The sequence below is a fragment of the Pseudophryne corroboree genome, chromosome 1 (genome assembly GCF_028390025.1).
Source record: "Pseudophryne corroboree isolate aPseCor3 chromosome 1, aPseCor3.hap2, whole genome shotgun sequence".
Taxonomy (NCBI): Eukaryota; Metazoa; Chordata; class Amphibia; order Anura; family Myobatrachidae; genus Pseudophryne; species Pseudophryne corroboree.
This window is the reverse complement of record NC_086444.1, coordinates 307702031-307725575: the sequence shown is the minus strand read 5'-3', so window position 1 is coordinate 307725575 and position 23545 is coordinate 307702031. Positions and strand designations below refer to the sequence as shown.

The window sequence follows — 23545 nt, the reverse complement described above, 5'->3', positions numbered from 1 at the left end:
CTGGGTCGTTTTCTGCACTTCCTACAGTCAGGGGTGACTATGGGTCTAAAATTGGGTTCCATTAAGGTCCAGATTTCGGCTCTGTCGATTTTCTTCCAGAAAGAACTGGCTTCACTGCCTGGAGTTCAGACATTTGTAAAGGGAGTGCTACATATTCAGCCCCCTTTTGTGCCTCCAGTGGCACCTTGGGATCTCAACGTGGTGTTGAGTTTCTTAAAATCACATTGGTTTGAGCCACTTAAAACTGTGGATTTGAAATATCTCACGTGGAAAGTGGTCATGTTATTGGCCTTGGCTTCGGCCAGGCGTGTGTCAGAATTGGCGGCTTTGTCATGTAAAAGCCCTTATCTGATTTTCCATATGGATAGGGAAGAATTGAGGACTCGTCCCCAGTTTCTCCCTAAGGTGGTATCAGCTTTTCACTTGAACCAACCTATTGTAGTGCCTGCGGCTACTAGGGACTTGGAAGATTCCAAGTTACTGGACGTAGTCAGGGCCTTAAAAATTTATATTTCCAGGACGGCTGGAGTCAGGAAAACTGACTCGCTTTTTATCCTGTAGGCACCCAACAAAATAGGTGCTCCTGCTTCTAAGCAGACTATTGTTCGCTAAATTTGTAGCAAAATTCAGCTGGAGCATTCTGCGGCTGGATTGCCGCATCCTAAATCAGTAAAAGCCCATTCCACGAGGAAAGTGGGCTCATCTTGGGCGGCTGCCCGAGGGGTCTCGGCTTTACAATTTTGCCGAGCTGCAACTTGGTCAGGGGCAAACACGTTTGCTAAATTCTACAAAATTGATACCCTGGCTGAGGAGGACCTTGAGTTCTCTCATTCGGTGCTGCAGAGTCATCCGCACTCTCCCGCCCGTTTGGGAGCTTTGGTATAATCCCCATGGTCCTTACGGAGTTCCCAGCATCCACTAGGACGTCAGAGAAAATAAGATTTTACTCACCGGTAAATCTATTTCTCGTAGTCCGTAGTGGATGCTGGGCGCCCATCCCAAGTGCGGATTGTCTGCAATACTTGTATGTAGTTATTGCCTAACTAAGGGTTATTGTTGAGCCATCTGTTGAGAGGCTCAGTTATATTTCATACTGTTAACTGGGTGTAGTATCACGAGTTATACGGTGTGATTGGTGTGGCTGGTATGAGTCTTACCCGGGATTCAAAATCCTTCCTTATTGTGTCAGCTCTTCCGGGCACAGTATCCTAACTGAGGTCTGGAGGAGGGTCATAGTGGGAGGAGCCAGTGCACACCAGATAGTACCTAATCTTTCTTTTAGAGTGCTCAGTCTCCTGCGGAGCCCGTCTATTCCCCATGGTCCTTACGGAGTTCCCAGCATCCACTACGGACTACGAGAAATAGATTTACCGGTGAGTAAAATCTTATTTTCAATCTAAATGAAAAACTCACCAGGAAACATCAGTATTACTAATCAGCATACAGTATGCTTAGAGCTGCATTACCATCTAATGAAGTGAACATATTTCTTGACTACTTTAAAATAGCTGCAAAGAGGGTATATGGGGGTTGGCAGGGAAGGGGGGGGGGGGGGGGGGTTCTACAGCCCTCAATACACTGGTTTTATATTCCCTTTTTACCATCATTTAAGAGATATTACAAAATACTAATTTAGAGCAGTATATTTCCTATTGCAGTGATTTTGCTTTAAGCAGAATTGTGTTACACAGCTCTTGAGATATATGGCCACAAACAGTATTACAGCATAATATTTAGTAGCATAGTACACAGTAGTGGAGCAGATCTAATGTGTTTATTCACAGTAATGTTAATTTTGTATGCAGTTTGTTACACTGAAATGCAAATAGTGATTTTTGATCATCACTAGCAATTATTGAAAACATTTATATTTAAATGTTAAAATACAAAAAATAGAAACACATTCTTCTATTTATTTGAGCTGTCAAGCTTTATATGTTTAATTTTCTTTACCATTGGGATGTAGCTCCTTAAGTCCCTGTGCGGAAAAGTATGAAAGTATTATACACAACCATTCCGGAGATCCAATCTCTCAGAACATACAATTATAATTGTTACTAAAAGGGAGACTAAGTGGACTCCTGAATGTCTCCCATTACAGAAAAAAAAATCATAGAAATAAAATATAATTAGCTATATAATTACATAATAATAGTAAACATTTTATAAATGTGTACATACAGCAGTATTCATTTACTCAGAAACCTAGCTAAATAGATATAGTGGTAAATGAAGTTGGCCTGTTTTCATGAACTCAACCTTAGTTTGAATCTCAAATAAGTTCTAGTGTTTCTTGCATTTGCCTATATGTGTTTGCTAAATTATGAGTTTTAGCATTCTACCAAACGATAGCGCTATTTGTCCTGAAAAAAAATTGCTAAAATTTGCTTAGGTGGCATAAAAAAGCTATTTCCAGGGAACGCAAAGAATTGCATGTACTGCACATGCAAATAGTTCTGGTCATTAGAGTGCAAAACAACCTGTGTATTGTTGTGAATTATATTAGGATTGAAAATGTAATTTCTACCTGGACAGTAACAATTGTAGATTATGGTAATGGGTTCAATCCAATTAAGAGTAGACTTTCTGTTGCAGCGGCATCGAAAGGACAGCAAAAACACCACAATTCATCATCCCCCTCACTCCTCCCCATGTGGACCGATTTCATCCTGGACTCCTGGAATTTTGTACGCATCTCTACGGGGCTGCAAACCAAAATCTGCAAGTCCCACTGTATATAAATGCCGCATACAGACGCATTTATTTACGCTGCAATTAACTTGTGGTAAATTGGATTGATCACTATGTTTACTATATTATTTAGATTATTCAGTTAATCAGGATACCAAAGGTTAAAAGAGAATCAGCAGAATTTTATAAAATATCTAATACATTTATTTATAGCTGTATATGCTGTTGTTGTTGTTTTGGGGTGTTTTTGTGATATGGTTAGAAAACCAGTAGGTGCTAAATGAACTGTATATTATTGGGACACACATCCAGAAAATATTTAGACAACAGAATGATAAACAATGCTTAGAATATATACAGCTCTCCTAGAATAAACCACTGATAATCAAAATAGACCGCAGCTGAGTATTATGCGAACAGCAAACATAACCTTTTACATTACCTACAGAGAAACTCTTCTCTATGTAATACTTTTCAATAACACATTAAGGGGGATATTTATCAAAGCTTGCAGAGACAGAAAGTACCATAAATCACAGCCTGTAAAATGACAATAAGGAGTTGATTGGTTAGTACTTTATCTCTCTCTTCAAGCTTTGGTAAATCTCCCCTAAAATGGGTATGTTCTTAAACGTGTTAAGTATTTCTCATATATTACTTTTTATTTTTACAGTACTATAACGTTTATAAGGCAAGAGATGGTTTGCAGGTTCAAACTTCCTGCCAAGGCATAATAAGTGCGCCGTGGTATTCATCAGGACATAGGTCAGAGAAAATACAGTAGCTTGTACGAAATAGACGTCTCGGCCACCCTATTGCAGCTGGTCACTTAGCAGGCATTCATTTCAGCACAAGAAGGTAAGTTGTCCATCCAGCCACCAATAGAGCCCCGATCAGCACCGTGTAGCTGAACAGCACGAAGGCCAGCATCTCCTTCAGCACCACCAGGAAGCGGACAGCGAACGAGTCCCTGGGAGCCATAAGGACCATTGCTGGGATCCACACACGCGGCACCCTGGGCAAACAAACCAGAGTTACTATAGAAAGCTCATTGTAAGCTCGCTGCAGGGACCTGCAACAGTAATCACTACACCAACGATTACCTAAATGTATCCGGACTGGTAAATAAAATGCTAAGAATATCAAACTGTAGCCACTAAAATATGCCGAGCTGCAGAACTTACTTCAAGTATAAGAACTAGATAGATAGATAGATAGATAGATAGATAGATAGATAGATAGATAGATAGATAGATAGATAGATAGATAGATAGATAGAAATGGACGATATTGTTGTCATTACAATATGATCTAACAGCTTGTTTCTAGTTCATTGTGTGGAGTGACAGGAATTGATATATCCGCTTTAAGGTAATGTCCTTTGTTGTGTAGAAGGTTTTATTGACTTCAGAAAGCAATAAACACGAAAGTACGGGCACAAGCATTAATATTTAATGTCATAATTGCTTATAATGCACTTGCTGGACAGTGATCGGAAAACGCTTTTTAAAGTTTAATAATTGAGACTCTGATTCTGAATTGTATTACTATCCATTCTCGCAAAGCGCACGTCTGTCAATTATATTCTAGCAGTTTTTGCACTTTTTGTTACAGAAACTTTAAAGAAATAAATTAGGATATCCACTCTTGTATAAGATGGAATTTACAACACTATAAAATGCAGTTGAAGATAACGCAGGTGTGTATAATGTCACGTCTGTTACACAGCAACTTCTACGTTATGTGAAGATAAAAGTGTGACTTGGTCCTTTTACTTCGCCTGTACACACAGTAACTCTCACTGACATATATCCACCGCACGTCACTGCTGAGAAGTGCAAATCATAGCCGCATTGTGATATGCCTTCTACCCAGAACAGATATATCTTACCTTATGCTGCTGAGTGTGTCTCTTGGATTGTCTTCTTGTGTCCTGTGAGAACTCAGTGATGCCTCCGGTATTCTTCCTGTCTGCTAATCTCCAGATCCTACAGTAATGATCTTGTATTCAGTCTGTACAGTTACTAATGGACTAGGTGTGGTCAGGGGCATGGCACAGGCACTTCTGTCTTTGAAGCTTTCAAGAAAAGCAAATCTATTTTTAACAATTGGATTCGTTATTTATTTATTTAAATTTCAGCAATTATATCTATAATACACATACTAATTTATACATGGCGCAAGTAAGCATTTCGTCTAACAGGATCTAAATATACATTCTTGCTATGACGAAATTTATAATGTATTTTTGTCAATTAACATTTTCTGATGGTACAAACTATGCATTCACAGATACTAAATATATACTTTATAGAACATTTCATACTCAAAATCCCGTTTACATCAGAAGACCAATGTTAATCCTTCATCAACATTTCCTAAAGAAATTATCTTTACACCACATGAAGCCATTGCTGTTCCAGCCATCTTTATTTCTTCCATTTAGTTGATAAAAACCAAGTAACTAATACAGAAAAATTAGCATACAATTATTTGCATACAATACTGCTGTAGGAAATGCAGCTGTCTCCTCTGTAGGTCTCTGTATGTCTGTGTAACTTTGTAAGCTCTCATCCAGTTTTTTTGGAAGCAGGCTATACAATACCAAGGGGCTGATTCAGAGGCGGACACTACATTATGTTACAGCCGCAGGAGTCGTCTTAAGTAAAAAGATGCCCACTGCCAAGTTCACTGATGCACTGCTGCATTGGAAGACTGAGCATTGCATCAACTACATGAACATTGGACATCCGTGCAACCCTCAGGTTACTCAGAATGTCAGGATAACTCATGCTGCTGGCCCAGTGACCTGCATCCAAGGCCATCCCCCATTCTCTTCAACACTGCTTGTCACCCCCCTTCCCCCTCAAACGGGTGTAGTATGGTATGCAGCATCTCCACCATGCATCATTGCATCCCCAGATCTGCACATGCTCAGAGATCATTAAGCTGCGAACAATGGGGGTGATTCTGAGTTGATCGCAGCAGCAAGTTTGTTAGCAAGTGGGCAAAACCATGTGCACTGCAGGGGGGAGCAGATATAACATTTGCAGAGAGAGTTAGATTTGGGTGGGTTATTTCGTTTCTGTGCAGGGTAAATACTGGCTGCTTTATTTTTACACTGCAATTTAGATTGCAGATTAAACTCACCACACCCAAATCTATCTCTCTCTGCACATGTTATATCTGCCCCCCCTGCAGTGCACATGGTTTTGCCCAACTGCTAAAAAAATCCCTGCTGCGATCAACTTGGAATTACCCCCAATGGGGATAATTCTGAGTTGATCGCAGCAGGAACTTTGTTAGCAGTTGGGCAAAACCATGGTGGTCATTCCGAGTTGTTCGCTCGTTGCCGAATTTCGCTATATTGCGATTAGTCGCTTACTGCGCATGCGCAAGGTTCGCAGAGCGCATGCGGTTAGTTATTTTACACAAAAGTTAGGTATTTTACTCACGGCATAACAAGGATTTTTCATCGTTCTGGTGAGCGTAGTGTGATTGACAGGAAGTGGGTGTTTCTGGGTGGAAACTGGACGTTTTCTGGCCATGTGTGAAAAAACGCTACCGTTTATGGGAAAAACGCGGGAGTGTCTGAAGAAACGGGGGAGTGTCTGTGCGAACGCTGGGTGTGTTTGTGATGTCAAACCAGGAACGAAACTGACTGAGCTGATCGCAATGGCTGAGTAAGTCTGGAGCTACTCAGAAACTGCTAAGAAATTTATATTCGCAAGCTAAGATACAGTCCCAGGGGGCGGCGGCTTAGCGTGTGCAATGCTGCTAAAAGCAGCTAGCAAGCGAACAACTCGGAATGAGGGCCCATGTGCACTGCAGGGGGGGCAGATATAACATGTGCACAAAGAGTTAGATTTGGGTGGGTTATTTTGTTTCTGTGCAGGGTAAATACTGGCTGCTTTATTTTTACACTGCAATTTAGATTGCAGATTGAACACACCACACCCAAATCTAACTCTCTCTGCACATGTTATATCTGTCCACCCTGCACTGCACATGGGGGGTCATTCCGAGTTGTTCGCTCGCAAGCTGCTTTTAGCAGATTTACTCACGCTAAGCCGCCGCCTACTGGGAGTGAATCGTAGCTTCTTAAAATTGCGAACGACGTATTTGCAATATTGCGATTACACCTCTCTTAGCAGTTTCTGAGTAGCTCCAGACTTACTCGGCATCTGCGATCAGTTCAGTGCTTGTCGTTCCTGGTTTGACGTCACAAACACACCCAGCGTTCGCCCAGACACTCCTCCGTTTCTCCAGCCACTCCCGCGTTTTTCCCAGAAACTAGCGTTTTTCCACACACACCCATAAAACGGCCAGTTTCCGCCCAGTAACACCCACTTCCTGTCAATCACACTACGATCACCAGAACGATGAAAAAGCCGTGAGTAAAATTCCTAACTGCATAGCAAATTTACTTGGCGCAGTCGCAGTGCGGACATTGCGCATGCGCACTAAGCGGAAAATCGCTGCGATGCGAAAACAAATACCGAGCGAACAACTCGGAATGACCCCCATGGTTTTGCCCAACTGCTAACAAAGTTCCTGCTGCAATCAACTCAGAATTACCCCCACTATCTAAATAGTGTCCACTTCTGAATCAGCCCCAACTGCAATGACATCAGAGACATCACTAACCTCTGGCACTAGGTGGCCAGGTCTCTTGTCTGTAACAGAGTACTATGTAACATAGTTTTTATATTGATTTATAGCAACTAATATGTTTAAACTAATATGTATCCTCAACATCAGTATGGTTACAAAGTAAAAAGCGTGTCACTAGTGTCCATTATATACCGTCTGTGTGTTCATGGCAAGAGCAATTACTAATATAATGAGCTTAGTTGTATACAGTACCTATGCTAGGGCATTGTTAGATATTTGTGGACCCCATGGCAACATTTTGTAAGGGCCCTGATGTACCTGCCTAAGGGTGAGGCAAAATACATTTTATTTATATATACTGTATATATGTATATATATATATTCACTAGCTGAATACCTGTGCTTCGCTACGGAAGTTAAAGAATAATGCCAATCTTTGTTAGGCTGCACCTCTGGGCTTCCCCGGATTGATGCTGTAAAAATGATGGTGCTGAGGAGAATAATCCGCCTCCTTCTCTGCCCCATCCCACCTCTGATGCAGCCCTGCTCAGTGCTGTAAATGCTGGGACGACAGGCCAAGCTCCGCCCACTTTATGTTAAATATGTTAGGTTTGCGGCTGACTCTGTGTCAAAGGGCCCTAGGTCTCCTTGCTTAGCTTCGAAACTCAAGTATGCCTCTGCCCCTACCCGTGTGCATTTGCCCTTACCCGTAGGTGCCTCTACTCCTACCCATGTGGGTCTCTATCCTTACCTGTGTGCCTCTGCCCCTACCCGTGTGTGCCTCTATCCTTACCTGTGAGTGCCTCTGCCCTACCCATGGGTGCCGCTGTCCTTACCTGTGGGTGCCTCTACCCCTACCCGTGGGTGCCTCTGCCCCCACCTGTGTGTACCTGTGCCTCTACCTGTGTGTTCATCTGCCCTTACCCATAGGTGCCTCTGCCCCTACCCATGAGTGCCTCTATCCGCACCTGTGGGTGCATCTGCCCCTACCCATGTGTGCCTCTGTGTAAATTGCTCCAGGCATTCAAGAGTAATGCTGAAAAATATGGATTTTTACATGCCACTCCCTTCCCACCCTCACCCCTTTTCCAGATTGAAAGTCATATGTGTACCAAGTTTGGTGTAAGTTGCTTCAGGCATTCCAGAGTGATGCTGGAACATACATACACACATAGTCACATACATACATACACACATAGATCTCTCTCTCTTTCTCTCTCTCTCTCTCTCTCTATATATATAGGTTCTGAGAGGCAAGATACCTACTGTAGTCCCTGCCTCTATGAGAGCTATGCCTTTGGACCCACATCTCTGTAATGTTTCATTAGCAGCTTAGCTTATGCTATCATGTAATATTCCGCAGACAGCTACTTGTCATTTCATGTCGGTCCTATAAAGGGCAGAGAACAGAACAGAGGCACCTTATTGTAACATCAGAGCTGTAAGTACGTGTGTGCCAGGCGTGCCTGGCACACAGCACAGTTGCCCTGAGGGCGCAACTGCCCGTATTCCAAGTCAGCGGCTTGTAACGAGTCAAATTGACTCATTACAAGGCGCCTGTGTGTGCCGGAGGAGGAGAGGACGAGGAGCAGATCCCGGCCAGGTGAGAAGGAAGAGGAAGCCGCAGCAGCGCTATGTAATTGGTAGCGGCGCTGCTGCAGCTGTCCCTCTCCTTCCATATAGGTTGGCTGCTACCAATTACACTGCGCTGCTGCGGCTCCAGAGTCCCCCTGCCTCCGGAGCTGGCAGTGGTGCGGTGCGGTCACACCCCTTCCTCATGAAGCTACACCCCTATATATTTTTCACGTGCCTACGGCATGCACTGCCCCTATTTTACATAAGGGGGGGAAGGCGCCAATGCCATTTCTTGCACACAGCGCTAAAATGTCTATTTACGGCACCGTGTAACATCATAATTTGTCCAACGGGTAGATATATCCACCCTTGGAGAGAGCTAATGTGGAGAAGTTGCCCAAAGATACCAATCAGCTTATAACTGTCATGTAAAAGACTGTGTTAGATAAATGACAAACGCTGATTGGTTGATTTGTGCAACTGCCCCACTTTATCTCCTTCCAAAGCTTCAGGATGGTCAGAATGCTAGCATCTCGCAGCTACCCTATTATCTATTTCCCCCCACATTCCATAGGAGTCTGGAATTGAATTAACCCTTAACACAACCAATGGGTGGGAAAGGTTGCTGGTCCTAACTCACATAACAAATGGCAATTAGTATCAGGTTTTTAAAGAGTGATAAGCTTCATTGGTAGTCCGTTTATAACCACATAAACCTGCCCTTGTGACATTCTTTTGGTATAGCTATCATAAATGTTAATTAAAGTGTATAAACAAGTATACAATACCTGTTTTATAATCACATACTTATTGTCAGAATCTAATAGCATGTACAAATCAATAACATAAAAAACCCCACTTTTCCTCTACACTAGAAAGGCTTTTCCATCTCACAAGTTCCAAATCTGTTCTGATTTAATCATAAGAAACATTGGAACCCATTGTGGTGGTTTTTTTCTCTCTCGCTCTTTACTACACAACTGATACTGTTTTAGTGTATGTCTATGGCCTTATTTATCACAATCCACATTATTAATATCAGATGTGATAAATGTTTTACGTCTAACTTTGCAATGTGAAAATGTAAATTTTCATGTAAACGTAATTTCGGGAGATTGACTGTGATAAGAGCCAGTCCCAGTGAAGATATGGCTTATACTCTCGCTCTGGTTTATGGTTCAGGTTCTCTGTGACTAATGCGCATACACAGGTGTTGTCGGACACATGCAGCATTGGGAGCCAATGGAGAGGGATCAACAGGAATCTGATACTGTTTTATGTCTCTCGGTAAAGTTTGCATTACTATGGGGCATATCGTAGACCAGAACATTGTAATTTCTTATCACCGTTTATCGCGCCAATAACAAATTACGGTGATGGTATATATTAGAAGTCACATACGGGCACAGCAGCTCCAAAAGGGATGTTGTAGCAGTTCTGTGTATGCGGGGTCTTCTGACCACACATGCCCAGGAGGTCATTGCCGGGGGGAGTTGTTGTTTCCTTTCCCATTGATTTCTGTGAAGAGCAGTCCATAAGCTACATACTGTAACTGACAAGTATACGTAATATATGCGAGTAACATAACCCCCCCCCCCCCCCCCAACTAGTGTTTTTGGAGGATATCGCACATATATTCATTAGCAGAATGCTTTGCATGCTGGAGCTTAGTAATCTGACTACATAGCAGCTCCCTTAGAAACTATGAGGTAAACCTATGGGGAAACCTTTGCGATCGAAGGTAAAGGACTGCTCCCTAAGGGATCAGGTTCAAGACTGTGCACTTGAATTATACATTACACATATGTTACATTATATTGCAGAGGACTATGGTGTATTCACTACAAAGCATTGCTATTACTAATCTGATGCATTATCATGTAGCAGTATTTACTATAGATATTTATCAAGGTCCCCAGACCATGCACTCTCCAATGGTTAGCCAAGCCTCTGTGGTGCCTGGCCACGCCCCTCTGGAGACTGGCCACACTCCTACACATGGGCCACTACCACCGCGTTCCCCCGGTGGGCCCTTTATGCCCTAGTCTGGCACTGGAAGAGTCTGCTGCCGTTGAGCAGCAACAGTAGTCTCTACCTGTGTGTTGTTGAGCAATCACACTGATCCACCCCCCTTGAATTTGTCCCTTGGTGAGGGGCTCACGGCGCCATCCTGTTCAACAGGTAGAGCTACAAATACTTTTTTTTTTTGCTAATTTACTCCTAATGGGGCATGGCTACACCTCCTGTGATTAGGACCCACCCTCTCATTTCCCTTCCCAAAGTACCTAGGCCCGGCACAGCTCTATACAGCCTTAAATTAAATTTGTACCACCTGTGGAACTCTTAAAATGTGTCAGTAATGAGAACACATGTACTACTAGTATGCCCTGAGGACTGGCTTTGGGAAGGGTTCAGTATCACAAGGGAATAGGCAGTGTATTTTCAAAGTTCCCATTGGATACCAAAAGGGCTAATCAGGTCTATAGATAGAAGCCGGTTTGTTTTATTTTCTTACACGCAGCAACCCAGTTCCAAAAATATATAAAGCACATGTAATGATGTTTATGTTACAGACAAGAGTCATGCCTGGTAGATTCATTTACCCCAAATCAAATCTCAAAGAAAAAAAAAACATTACCCAGTGGCAACTGGAAGCAAATGCATCTTAATATAATCAGCAGCTCTGATTATTAAATTATTGCCTCTCTAGCAGACAGGCAACGCAAAGGAGCAGAGCATCATCAAGCCGTTCAGGAAGCTTGTTAGTCATAATTGCTACTCCAGAGAGAACTTGTGCTGGATCCTGGTAAGATGAAGCAGTGCAAGACTGACCACATAAAGTGAGCCTCACTGCTTCACTGTTTACCCTCGATGTTCTTAAAGAAAGGATTAGACATCAACAAAATGAAAGTGAAAGAAGAGGAGAATGTGACAGAGAACCAAAATAGCATCAATGCGTTACCAAGAGAAAATACATTTAATTTTATGTAAAATAAATAAATACCAATATTACATGCTAACATATAACATAATATAAATGCTAGCACTATGTTATTCATGTTACAACATCAATTTAAGACTATGATTTTTATTTTTTATTTTTTTTCCAGTTTGATTAGGACACTTTGTGAGAAAAAGCTTGGTTAGGTTTAATTTTATTATTCCTGGGTGCTGCTCTGAGCACAGTTAATGTGAAGAAGCAAAGTGTATTAGCAGAGAGATGTTTATTTGGGAGAGTTATATATTGTTTCTGTGCAGGGTAAATACCGGCTGCTTCATTTCTACACTGCAATTTAGATTTCAGTTTGAACACACCCCACCCAAATCTAAAGGGCCCCATACACTACAACGATATGTCTGAGGCTGAAATTGGATGCAATTTCCCTTGAACTCCCCCGGGAGCTTCCCGGGAATGATTCCATATGATTTAGTTTTTTTGTGCTATTTTTGCATAAGATATATCGCATGCGATTGATCAAGCCGCTATAAATAGCATGAGATATATCCTATGGCATACAATTGTACCATAAGATATATCTGAGGGGCTGGATTAGAGGGCTGATGGATTAGACGCTGATGGGAGTGTCCTGGAGAATGCCAGTCAAACTTCCCTGTGATACATTGCATGTGATATACCACATGCACAATAAGGACACCATTTTCCATCCGATTCCATTCAATTCCAATTTATCATGAGTGCAGCACTTGCGATCTAGGGGATCCTATCGAACAGCCACGGGAACGCGCATAAGATTGGATACGATCTATAACACATACAATTGTACACGATTTCATACAATATATCAGACGGATATATTGGAATTGTATGAAATCGTGTAAAATCGTACTAGTGTATGGGGCCCTTAACTTTCTCTGCACATGTTACATCTGCCCCACCTGCAGTGCAACATGGTTTTGCCCAATTGCTAAATTTCTTGGTTTGCTAACAAACCTGAATAAGACCCTATATGCATATTTAATTTAACCCAGGTCACAGTATAGTACACTACAATTCTGCTAGTTTACATGGGATAGTTGCGTGTGTAGAAGCTGATATAGTCAGTGAAACAAGTTAGGCTGTCTTACCCATTGGGGTACACCTTGGAACTCTCCTTTTCTGCACTTTAAAAAAGGATTCTTCAGGAGAGGATTATACTGGCCTTTCAGAGTGACTCAATTATGTGAATGAGTTGACACAAGGATGCATGTGCTAAGGGCAGTTTCATGATATAACCATACCTCCCAACTTTCTATTTGTAAGAAGAGGGACACACGCGCTCCCGAAAAAGGGACGTGGCATAAGAAAAGGGGCGTGGCTTCACAAGGACCCGTGATTCCCAAGCCATGCCCCGTTTTTGTCACTGAGGGGGCATGCCCAGCACTCGGTGAGCCGCTAGCATGCCCTCTCTCCCTCTGTCTCCAGTGAATAGACGCTGTGCGTCTATTCACCGCTGCTCTGTTAAGCAGGGCAGTGAGAGACAGAGCCTCCCAACTGACCCCCCACCCCACCGCGGGACTCTGCGGCCCACGGGTGGGACAACGGGACTGTCCCGCGAAAATCGGGACAGTTGGGAGGTATGTATAACTCAGTGTTGGGGAACCTTTGGCACGCCAGCTGTTGTTGAGCTACACATCCCACTGTGCAGTGCTACAGTTTTTCTATTTGGCCATGCTAAAACTGTAGCAGGGCATGCTGGAATGTGTAGTTCTACAACACCTGAGAATTACATAGTGGTACACACAGGGTTCTCCAGTAGCAGAGACTGGTTATTCAGGCTAATGAAGGAAGGACTTTGGGGATAATTCAGATCTGATCGCTGCTGTGCGTTTTCGCACAGCGGGCGATCAGGTCCTAACTGCACGTGCACTACAAAGCGCACGCGCGTCGGACAACAATGGGCATCGCTGGTCAGCGATGGGATGGTGCGAAAAATCCGATCGTACAGGCGTTCGCAAGGTGATTGACAGGAAGAGGCTGTTTGTGGGTGGCAACTGAGCGTTTACAGGGAGTGTCTGGAAAAACGCAGGCGTTCCCAAGCATTTTCAGGGAGGGTGTCTGACGTCAGCTCCTTCCCCAATCAGCCTGTTCGCATCGCACTGGAGGAGTAATTCCTGGGCTGCGCAGAGACTGCACACAGTAGATTTTTGAAGCTCGGCGTACACATGCGATCGCACACTTGCACAGCGAATTTACACTCCCCCTGAAGGTGGCGACTATCTGTTTGCAGGACAGTAAAATTAGCAGCCCAGCGATCAGATCTGAATTACCCCCTTTAATTCAAACTATTGCAGGAAGATTGTGATATGAAATGCATACTGTGCATTCAATCTTCTTTTTCAACTTTTCACCTGTCATACAAAAATGCATCAAGCTCAGCACTCTTCTAATATGCTAGAAAATATCTACCCAGTATGGGGAGCGCTGCATTATTCTGACAGACTCTTAATTGCCCTGCTGTTCTAGTCACAACTGTTAATCCTCTCCTCTCCATGGTGAGATGTAACATCACACTGTAATCCAGGTTGCAGAGGGAGTAGGGCAGGCCTGTAGCTGCCTCACACAATCTCTGTGCATGTTTCATTATTGATACTAGTGCTATATTTAACACATGGTTCTTATGTTAATTAACAGCTACATATAATCAAATTTGACAAACAAACAAAAAAAGTTATTTAGTTTGAACAGACGTTTAGTATATTTAGCTCAAGTTACTTATAGAAAAATAAGAACATTAGTATGAAGCAGGTTTATCACATAAAAATATGTAACCATGAGAAAGATTTTTTTATGGCAAGTGTGATGTACCCAACCCACTTCAAGAGCTGTGCTTAATAATGAGATTGACCAGTGGCCTGTGCACATTATAGTGATACAGAGACCACTCCTCTCTACATGGTTACATTACTGGAGCAGTGACAAAGAAAGGTCTCTGCTCCTCCATCGGACGCTGTCCAGCACCAGTGTATACGGCTAGTCCATTTCTCCATAGGATCAGCGGCTCAATTGCTCCAAGCTCCCTTACTGAATTTAATAGCATGTTGCTAATGCATTTAAGGTCTTAAACATGAACAGCCTGATATCAAGGTGAATGCACATGGATTGGAACCGTGTTCCTACAGATACGAGCTATGTTAACTTGTACACATTTCAGTTGCTTCTCCACTTACAACCAAGATTTAAAACCGAACAATAATGAGGTGCTCTCACACACTCAACAGGGCCGGCTAAGGGGCCATTTGAGCAGATCAACACATGGGGACACCACCTCATAGGGGGTGCAGTCAGGGCCACAACTAGGGGAGGCTAAGGGGGCATGCACCACAGGTGCAGGATTTGAGGGGGTGTTGAGGAGTTACAGAGAAGCAGGTTTGTTTGTTTTTTTCTTTTTACCGGCAGTGCTGTGCTGCTCCAGTGAGACAGCAGACGGCTCCCAGAGCTGCGACTCTGACCCATCTTTCTGCCCACAGCTGGTTCCGGCGCTGTGCAGGTGAGTTCTAGTACCTGAGATATCTGCTATGCCGGCTGCTGTCTTAAACTCTCTTTGCCATGCAGTGCTGTTACTAGCGTGCGGTGCACCATGCAAGCTATACAAGCGATCCTGCCCAGCACCAACCGATAACAAGCTGCCAGCTACACACCATTGAGAGGACACAGGCTTTTGTTTGTTAACAGGTGCAGTCACCAATGTTACAGGAATCAAAGGCTCCCTTTGCCAGCTATCCACTAGACAGTGGAAACTAAGAGCCTGGACATCTTCCAACTCTCACCGAGTATCACTACAGCAGCTTTGTGGTAAGTTTAAAGACAGATTTTATTATCGGCACTGTGCTCCCCGTTAGCAGTATCAACCTCTGTTTTGCCTCCCAGATGGGGGAATTGGTGTCGTTTATAGGGGGATGTAGTGTAGTGATGTAGTGTACCATATAGAGTATGTAGTATAGTAATGTATTGCAGTATATAGGGGCATGTAATGCACTGATGTCGTGAAATATATAAGGGGATGTAGTGTAGTGAAGCATATAGGGTATGTAATGCAGTGTATAGGGGTACAGTATGTAGTGTAGTGTAGTGATGTAGTTCAGCGTGTAGGGGATTTAGTATAGTGATGTAGTGCAGTAGATAGGGGAATGTAGTGCAGTGATGAAGTGTTATGATATAGTGCAGTGATATAGTGCATTGTATGGGGACACACAGGAGGGCATGTTGTAGAACACACTGCTAGGGGGCATGTGACGCTTAGGGCATTTGGCGCACATAGGGTAATATTGTCCAATACTATCCCCTTTTTTCTACATTTTTGATAATCTGATTATTTTAATCTGAGTGTAGCTTTTTTAATTTTTATTTTATATATATGTGAAAAGCAGCACTCCCAATATGCGGATGAATTATGAAGCAACAGACAGTTGTATTTTGTATTTTTGTAATGTGACCTCCAATCTGCACTAATAGTAGGAGGAGATCGTAAAAGAAATTTCTGTTCACTTATGCTTATCTTGACCCCCATATTTATGTTGGTAGGTGGCAAAAATTGCCAAGGAATATTCATATGTATACGGACACTGACGTTGCTTTTTACAAATTTGAAATAAATATATGTATGGGAACCTACTGATTGCTTCTTTGTACGATATTAGTAGTTGATGTGACCAATGTCGGGTGTTCTAAATACCCTTGGGCAGCAATTTCATATATATATATATATATATATATATATATATATATATATATATATATATATAAAATAAGATTTTACTTACCGATAAATCTATTTCTCGTAGTCCGTAGTGGATGCTGGGACTCCGTCAGGACCATGGGGGATAGCGGCTCCGCAGGAGACAGGGCACAAAATGTAAAAGTTTGACCACTAGGTGGTGTGTACTGGCTCCTCCCCCTATGACCCTCCTCCAAGCCTCAGTTAGGATACTGTGCCCGGACGAGCGTACACAATAAGGAAGGATTTTGAATCCCGGGTAAGACTCATACCAGCCACACCAATCACACCGTACAACTTGTGATCTGAACCCAGTTAACAGTATGACAAACGTAGGAGCCTCTGAACAGACGGCTCACAACAATAACAACCCGATTTTTTTGTAACAATAACTATGTACAAGTATAGCAGACAATCCGCACTTGGGATGGGCGCCCAGCATCCACTACGGACTACGAGAAATAGATTTATCGGTAAGTAAAATCTTATTTTCTCTGACGTCCTAGTGGATGCTGGGACTCCGTCAGGACCATGGGGATTATACCAAAGCTCCCAAACGGGCGGGAGAGTGCGGATGACTCTGCAGCACCGAATGAGAGAACTCCAGGTCCTCCTTAGCCAGGGTATCAAATTTGTAGAATTTTACAAACGTGTTCGCCCCTGACCACGTAGCTGCTCGGCAGAGTTGTAATGCCGAGACCCCTCGGGCAGCCGCCCAAGATGAGCCCACCTTCCTTGTGGAATGGGCCTTGACAGATTTAGGCTGTGGCAGGCCTGCCACAGAATGTGCAAGTTGAATTGTGCTACAAATCCAACGAGCAATCGTCTGCTTAGAAGCAGGAGCACCCAGCTTGTTGGGTGCATACAGTATAAACAGCGAGTCAGATTTTCTGACTCCAGCCGTCCTTGAAATATATATTTTCAATGCTCTGACAACGTCCAGCAACTTGGAATCCTCCAAATCGCTAGTAGCCGCAGGCACCACAATAGGCTGGTTCAGGTGAAACGCTGAAACCACCTTAGGCAGAAAGTGAGGACGCGTCCGCAGTTCTGCCCTGTCCGAATGGAAAATCAGATATGGGCTTTTATACGATAAAGCCGCCAATTCTGACACTCTCCTGGCTGAAGCCAGGGCCAGTAGCATGGTTACTTTCCATGTAAGATATTTCAAATCCACCGATTTGAGTGGCTCAAACCAATGGGATTTGAGAAAATCCAAAACTACATTAAGATCCCACGGTGCCACTGGGGGCACAACCGGGGGCTGTATATGTAGTACTCCTTTTTTTGAGGCCCATAGACAATCCTGTTTGCAGGAAATGTAGGAATCGACCCAGTTGAAATTCCTCCGTCGGGGCCTTCCTGGCCTCACACCACGCAACATATTTTCTCCAAATGCGGTGATAATGTTGTGCAGTCACCTCCTTCCTGGCTTTTACCAGGGTAGGGATGACCTCTTCCGGAATGCCTTTTTCCCTTAGGATTCGGCGTTCAACCGCCATGCCGTCAAACGCAGCCGCGGTAAGTCTTGGAATAGACACGGTCCCTGCTGAAGCAGGTCCCGTCTTAGAGGTAGAGGCCACGGATCTTCCGTGAGCATCTCCTGAAGTTCCGGGTACCAAGTTCTTCTTGGCCAATCCGGAGCCACGAGTATCGTTCTTACTCCCCTTTGCCGTATAATTCTCAGTACTTTTGGTATGAGAGGCAGAGGAGGAAACACATACACTGACTGGTACACCCATGGTGTTACCAGAGCGTCTACAGCTATTGCCTGAGGGTCTCTTGACCTGGCGCAATACCTGTCCAGTTTTTTGTTGAGGCGGGACGCCATCATGTCCACCATTGGTCTTTCCCAATGGACCACAATCATGTGGAAGACTTCTGGATGAAGTCCCCACTCTCCCGGGTGCAGATCGTGTCTGCTGAGGAAGTCTGCTTCCCAGTTGTCCACTCCCGGGATGAACACAGCTGACAGTGCTAACACATGATTTTCTGCCCAGCGGAGAATCCTTGCAGCTTCTGCCATTGCCCTCCTGCTTCTTGTGCCGCCCTGTCTGTTTACGTGGGCGACTGCCGTGATGTTGTCCGACTGAATCAACACCGGCTGACCCTGAAGCAGAGGTTTTGCCAGGCTTAGAGCATTGTAGATTGCTCTTAGCTCCAGTATATTTATGTGAAGAGACGTCTCCAGGCTTGACCACACGCCCTGGAAGTTTCTTCCCTGTGTGACCGCTCCCCAGCCTCTCAGGCTGGCATGCATGGAATCTGCCGAATGGAATCGCTTCGTAAGAAGCTACCATTTTTCCCAGGACTCTTGTGCATTGATGCACAGATACTTTTCCTGGTTTTAGGAGGTTCCTGACTAGATCGGATAACTCCCTGGCTTTCTCCTCCGGAAGAAATACCTTTTTCTGAACAGTGTCCAGAATCATCCCTAGGAACAACAGACGTGTCGTCGGGATCAGTTGGGATTTTGGAAAATTCAGAATCCACCCGTGTTGTTGGAGCACTACTTGGGTTAGTGCTACTCCGACCTCCAGCTGTTCTCTGGATCTTGCCCTTATCAGGAGATCGCCCAAGTAAGGGATAATTAAGACGCCTTCTCTTCGAAGAAGGATCATCATTTCGGCCATTACCTTGGTAAAGACCCGGGGTGCCGTGGACAATCCAAACGGCAGCGTCTGAAACTGATAATGACAGTTTTGGACCACGAACCTGAGGTACCCTTGGTGTGAAGGACAAATTGGAACATGAAGGTAAGCATCCTTGATGTCCAAGGACACCATAAAATCCCCTTCTTCCAGATTCGCTATCACTGCTCTGAGTGACTCCATCTTGAACTTGAATTTTTGTATGTACAGGTTCAGAGATTTTAGATTTAGAATCGGTCTTACCGAGCCGTCCGGCTTCGGTACCACAAATAGCGTGGAGTAATACCCCTGTCCCTGTTGTAGGAGGGGTACCTTGACTATCACCTGCTGAGAATACAGCTTGTGAATGGCCTCCAATACCGTCGCCCTGTCGGAGGGAGACGTTGGCAAAGCAGACTTTAGGAAACGGCGAGGAGGGGACTTCTCGAATTCCAACCTGTAACCCTGAGATACTACCTGCAGGATCCAGGGGTCCACCTGCGAGTGAGCCCACTGTGCGCTGAAATGTTTGAGGCGACCCCCCACCGCCCCTGAGTCTGCTTGTAAGGTCCCAGCGTCATGCTGACGCCTTTGTAGAAGCCGGGGAGGGCTTCTGCTCCTGGGAAGGAGCTGCTTGTTGCAGTCTCTTACCCTTTCCTTTGCCTCGGGGCAAATAAGAATGTCCTTTTGCTCGTTTGTTCTTATAGGAACGAAAGGACTGCGGCTGAAAAGCCTGCGGCTTTTTCTGCTGGGAGGTGACCTGGGGTAAAAAGGTGGATTTTCCGGCCGTTGCCGTGGCCACCAGATCCGATAGACCGACCCCAAATAATTCCTCCCCCTTATACGGCAATACTTCCATATGTCGTTTGGAATCCGCATCACCTGACCACTGGCGCGTCCATAAACTTCTTCTGGCAGATATGGACATCGCACTTACTCTTGATGCCAGAGTGCAAATATCTCTCTGTGCATCTCGCATATAAAGAAATGCATCCTTTAACTGCTCTATAGTCAGTAAAATACTGTCCCTATCCAGGGTATCAATATTTTCAGACAGTGACTCCGACCAAGCCACGCCAGCACTGCACATCCAGGCTGAGGCGATTGCTGGTCTCAGTATAACACCCGTATGTGTGTATATACTTTTTAATGTATTCTCCAGCCTCCTATCAGCTGGATCCTTGAGGGCGGCCGTATCAGGAGACGGTAACGCCACTTGCTTTGATAAGCGTGTGAGCGCCTTATCCACCCTAGGAGGTGTTTCCCAGCACTAACCTCTGGCGGGAAAGGGTATAATGCCAATAACTTCTTTGAAATTAGCAGTTTTCTATCTGGGGTAACCCACGCTTCATCACACACTTCATTCAGTTCCTCTGATTCAGGAAAAACTATCGGTAGTTTTTTCACACCCCACATAATACCCCTTTTTGTGGTACTTGCAGTATCAGAGATATGCAAAGCCTCCTTCATTGCCGTGATCATATAACGTGTGGCCCTACTGGAAAATACGTTTGTTTCTTCACCGTCGACACTGGATTCAGTGTCAGTGTCTGGGTCTGTTTCGACCGACTGAGGTAAAGGGCGTTTTACAGCCCCTGACGGTGTCTGAGACGCCTGGACAGGTACTAACTGGTTTGCCGGCTGTCTCATGTCGTCAACCGACTTTTGTGGCGTGCTGACACTATCCCGTAATTCCATAAACAAAGCCATCCATTCTGGTGTCGACTCCCTAGGGGGTGACATCACCATTACAGGCAATTGCTCCGCCTCCACGCCAACATCGTCCTCATACATGTCGACACACACGTACCGACACACAGCAGACACACAGGGAATGCTCTGATAGAAGACAGGACCCCACTAGCCCTTTGGGGAGACAGAGGGAGAGTTTGCCAGCACACACCCAAGCGCTATAAATATATATAGGGACAACCTTAATAAGTGTGTTCCCTTTATAGCAGCTCAAATATTATAAATATCGCCAATAAGTGCCCCCCTCTCTGTTTTTACCCTGTTTCTGTAGTGCAGTGCAGGGGAGAGTCCTGGGAGCCTTCCTCGCAGCGGAGCTGGGCAGGAAAATGGCGCTGTGTGCTGAGGAGAATAGGCCCCGCCCCCTTTTCGGCGGGCTTCTTCTCCCGGTTTTTTTGGAACCTGGCAGGGGTTAAATACATCCATATAGCCCCAGGGGCTATATGTGATATTTTAGCCAGAATAGGTATATTACATTGCTGCCCAGGGCGCCCCCCCCAGCGCCCTGCACCCTCAGTGACCGCTGGTGTGAAGTGTGCGGAGAGCAATGGCGCACAGATGCAGTGCTGTGCGCTACCTCATGAAGACTGAGACGTCTTCTGCCGCCGGTTTCTGGACCTCTTCTCTATTCGGCATCTGCAAGGGGGTCGGCGGCGCGGCTCCGGTGACCCATCCAGGCTGTACCTGTGATCGTCCCTCTGGAGCTAGTGTCCAGTAGCCTAAGAAGCAAATCCATCCTGCACGCAGGTGAGTTCACTTCTTCTCCCCTAAGTCCCTCGCTGCAGTGAGCCTGTTGCCAGCAGGACTCACTGAAAATAAAAAACCTAACAAACTTTTTCTAAGCAGCTCTTTAGGAGAGCCACCTAGATTGCACCCTGCTCGGACGGGCACAAAAACCTAACTGAGGCTTGGAGGAGGGTCATAGGGGGAGGAGCCAGTACACACCACCTAGTGGTCAAACTTTTAAATTTTGTGCCCTGTCTCCTGCGGAGCCGCTATCCCCCATGGTCCTGACGGAGTCCCAGCATCCACTAGGACGTCAGAGAAATTATATATATATATATATATATATATAAAGTATAGGGTGGCAAATGTAACCATAAACACACCAGTCTTCAAGGTTATTGAGAGAGAAGATGGAAAGACAGGGAGATTGAAAGCATGCTGCAGTAAGTCACATACAATGCAGAATATACAAACAATGTAATTGCAATGGGCACTGATATCAACTACTCTGCTCTGTATAAGAGGCTTGGTAGGATGCAGTGCTTTGTATAACCTGCTATGTGATAGAGGTATACAGGGAGATTCTGCCCACCACTTTTGGAGATCTGCAGAGCTCAAATAATGGCTGCCCTGCTTCTCTCTGTGAAGGAGGGTGAAGAAAGACAGCCCAGGGTGGAAAGATCACTGTGGAATGGCGCCCTGGGCTAGGGGAGGGGCCGCTGGGGAAGCACTGACCTCCCCTATGCTGAACTTCACCACTGGCTCTCCTGGCCTGTCTGAGTCCCCAGCTCCAGTGTACATTACAGCCCTGGTCTAATGCAGCAGCAAGGAACACTTAATGGTCCGGGAGCACATCAACGCTCCCCAGGCAAGCGGTAAATGGACTGAGCTATACGCGGGTCCTGCAAGTAGGTTACCAACCTTACCTGTCCACAGTGATCTGGTTGCAGTCCCGAGTGCCCCTGTGCCTCTGCTAGTGAAGGAAGTGTGGCAGGGGTCCCGCAGAAATCACACACCCATTTGTGGCATCACGGGCCGGTGGGGGTGTTGGAACATCAGCTCTGGCTTCCTTTTTGACTGCCAGACGCTGTCTGTAAAAAGCTTGGGCTGCAGTGTGCAGCCCTTATTCAGTGTGACTAGCTCCATGCTGGTACCGAAATTTTTTTATGTGCCTGAGCATGTAGGTGGGGTATGAAGGCAGAGGAGCAGACTGCATCCTAGAAGCCTCACAAAGCTTTATTGTTCAGTGCCAGTCCTGGTCTCCACCCGATCATACCCCAAGGTTAACTCTGTGGAGACCATGGAACCCAAAGAAGAAATTATCTAATCTAATCTATCTATCTATCTATCTATCTATCTATCTCTGGAACACAGCAACTCCAGTTAGCTATGTCCTTAATCTAGAGTTAATATAAAAAAACAAAACAAAAAACAAGAACACAACAACTTTATTTAGTTGACAGGACCCTCATAAGAACTAACAGGCTATGGTGTTCCTCTAGTGTAAGCGCAGTGCTTCAGGTGCAGAGTCCGAAGGCTCAGTGCGGATCACCATCACGAGCATCGGCAATGTGCATAAGGCAAAGTAAGGTAATGATCTCTCATTTGTGTAATGTTTATGATTTCATTCTGATTTCCCGCCAGAGCAGGCAGACCACTGCTTCCCCTCACAGTCATTAGACTGTGCCTCATATCAGTCATACTGTCCCAACATCAGCTGTAAGATGGGCTGGCGGAAACATGGGTCAAACACTGAGGTGCATAGTGTGATCAAATCAGCAGCTGAAATTCATTGTCAATTTGTTGAGGTGTACAATGATGTCATGTCACTGAAACAGGTTTGGT

At 44.8% G+C, this 23545-nt stretch overlaps 1 protein-coding gene across 1 annotated transcript; it reads right to left on the bottom strand.

Moving 5' to 3' along the window:
• Positions 1-1792: 1792 nt before the first annotated feature.
• LOC135061867 (uncharacterized) lies at positions 1793-4764 on the bottom strand. The gene is made up of 2 exons (XM_063964093.1): positions 4583-4764; positions 1793-3706 (listed from the first exon to the last, which is right to left on the bottom strand). The coding sequence occupies exon 2, from the start codon at positions 3679-3681 to the stop codon at positions 3532-3534; it is 150 nt and encodes a 49-aa protein (XP_063820163.1). The 5' UTR covers positions 3682-3706; positions 4583-4764; the 3' UTR covers positions 1793-3531.
• Between the last annotated feature and the right edge of the window lie 18781 nt (positions 4765-23545).

What these genes read in the sequence shown, in the direction of transcription:
- LOC135061867 (XM_063964093.1), bottom strand. Translation starts at nt 3,681, where the DNA reads ATGGTCCTTATGGCTCCCAGGGACTCGTTCGCTGTCCGCTTCCTGGTG.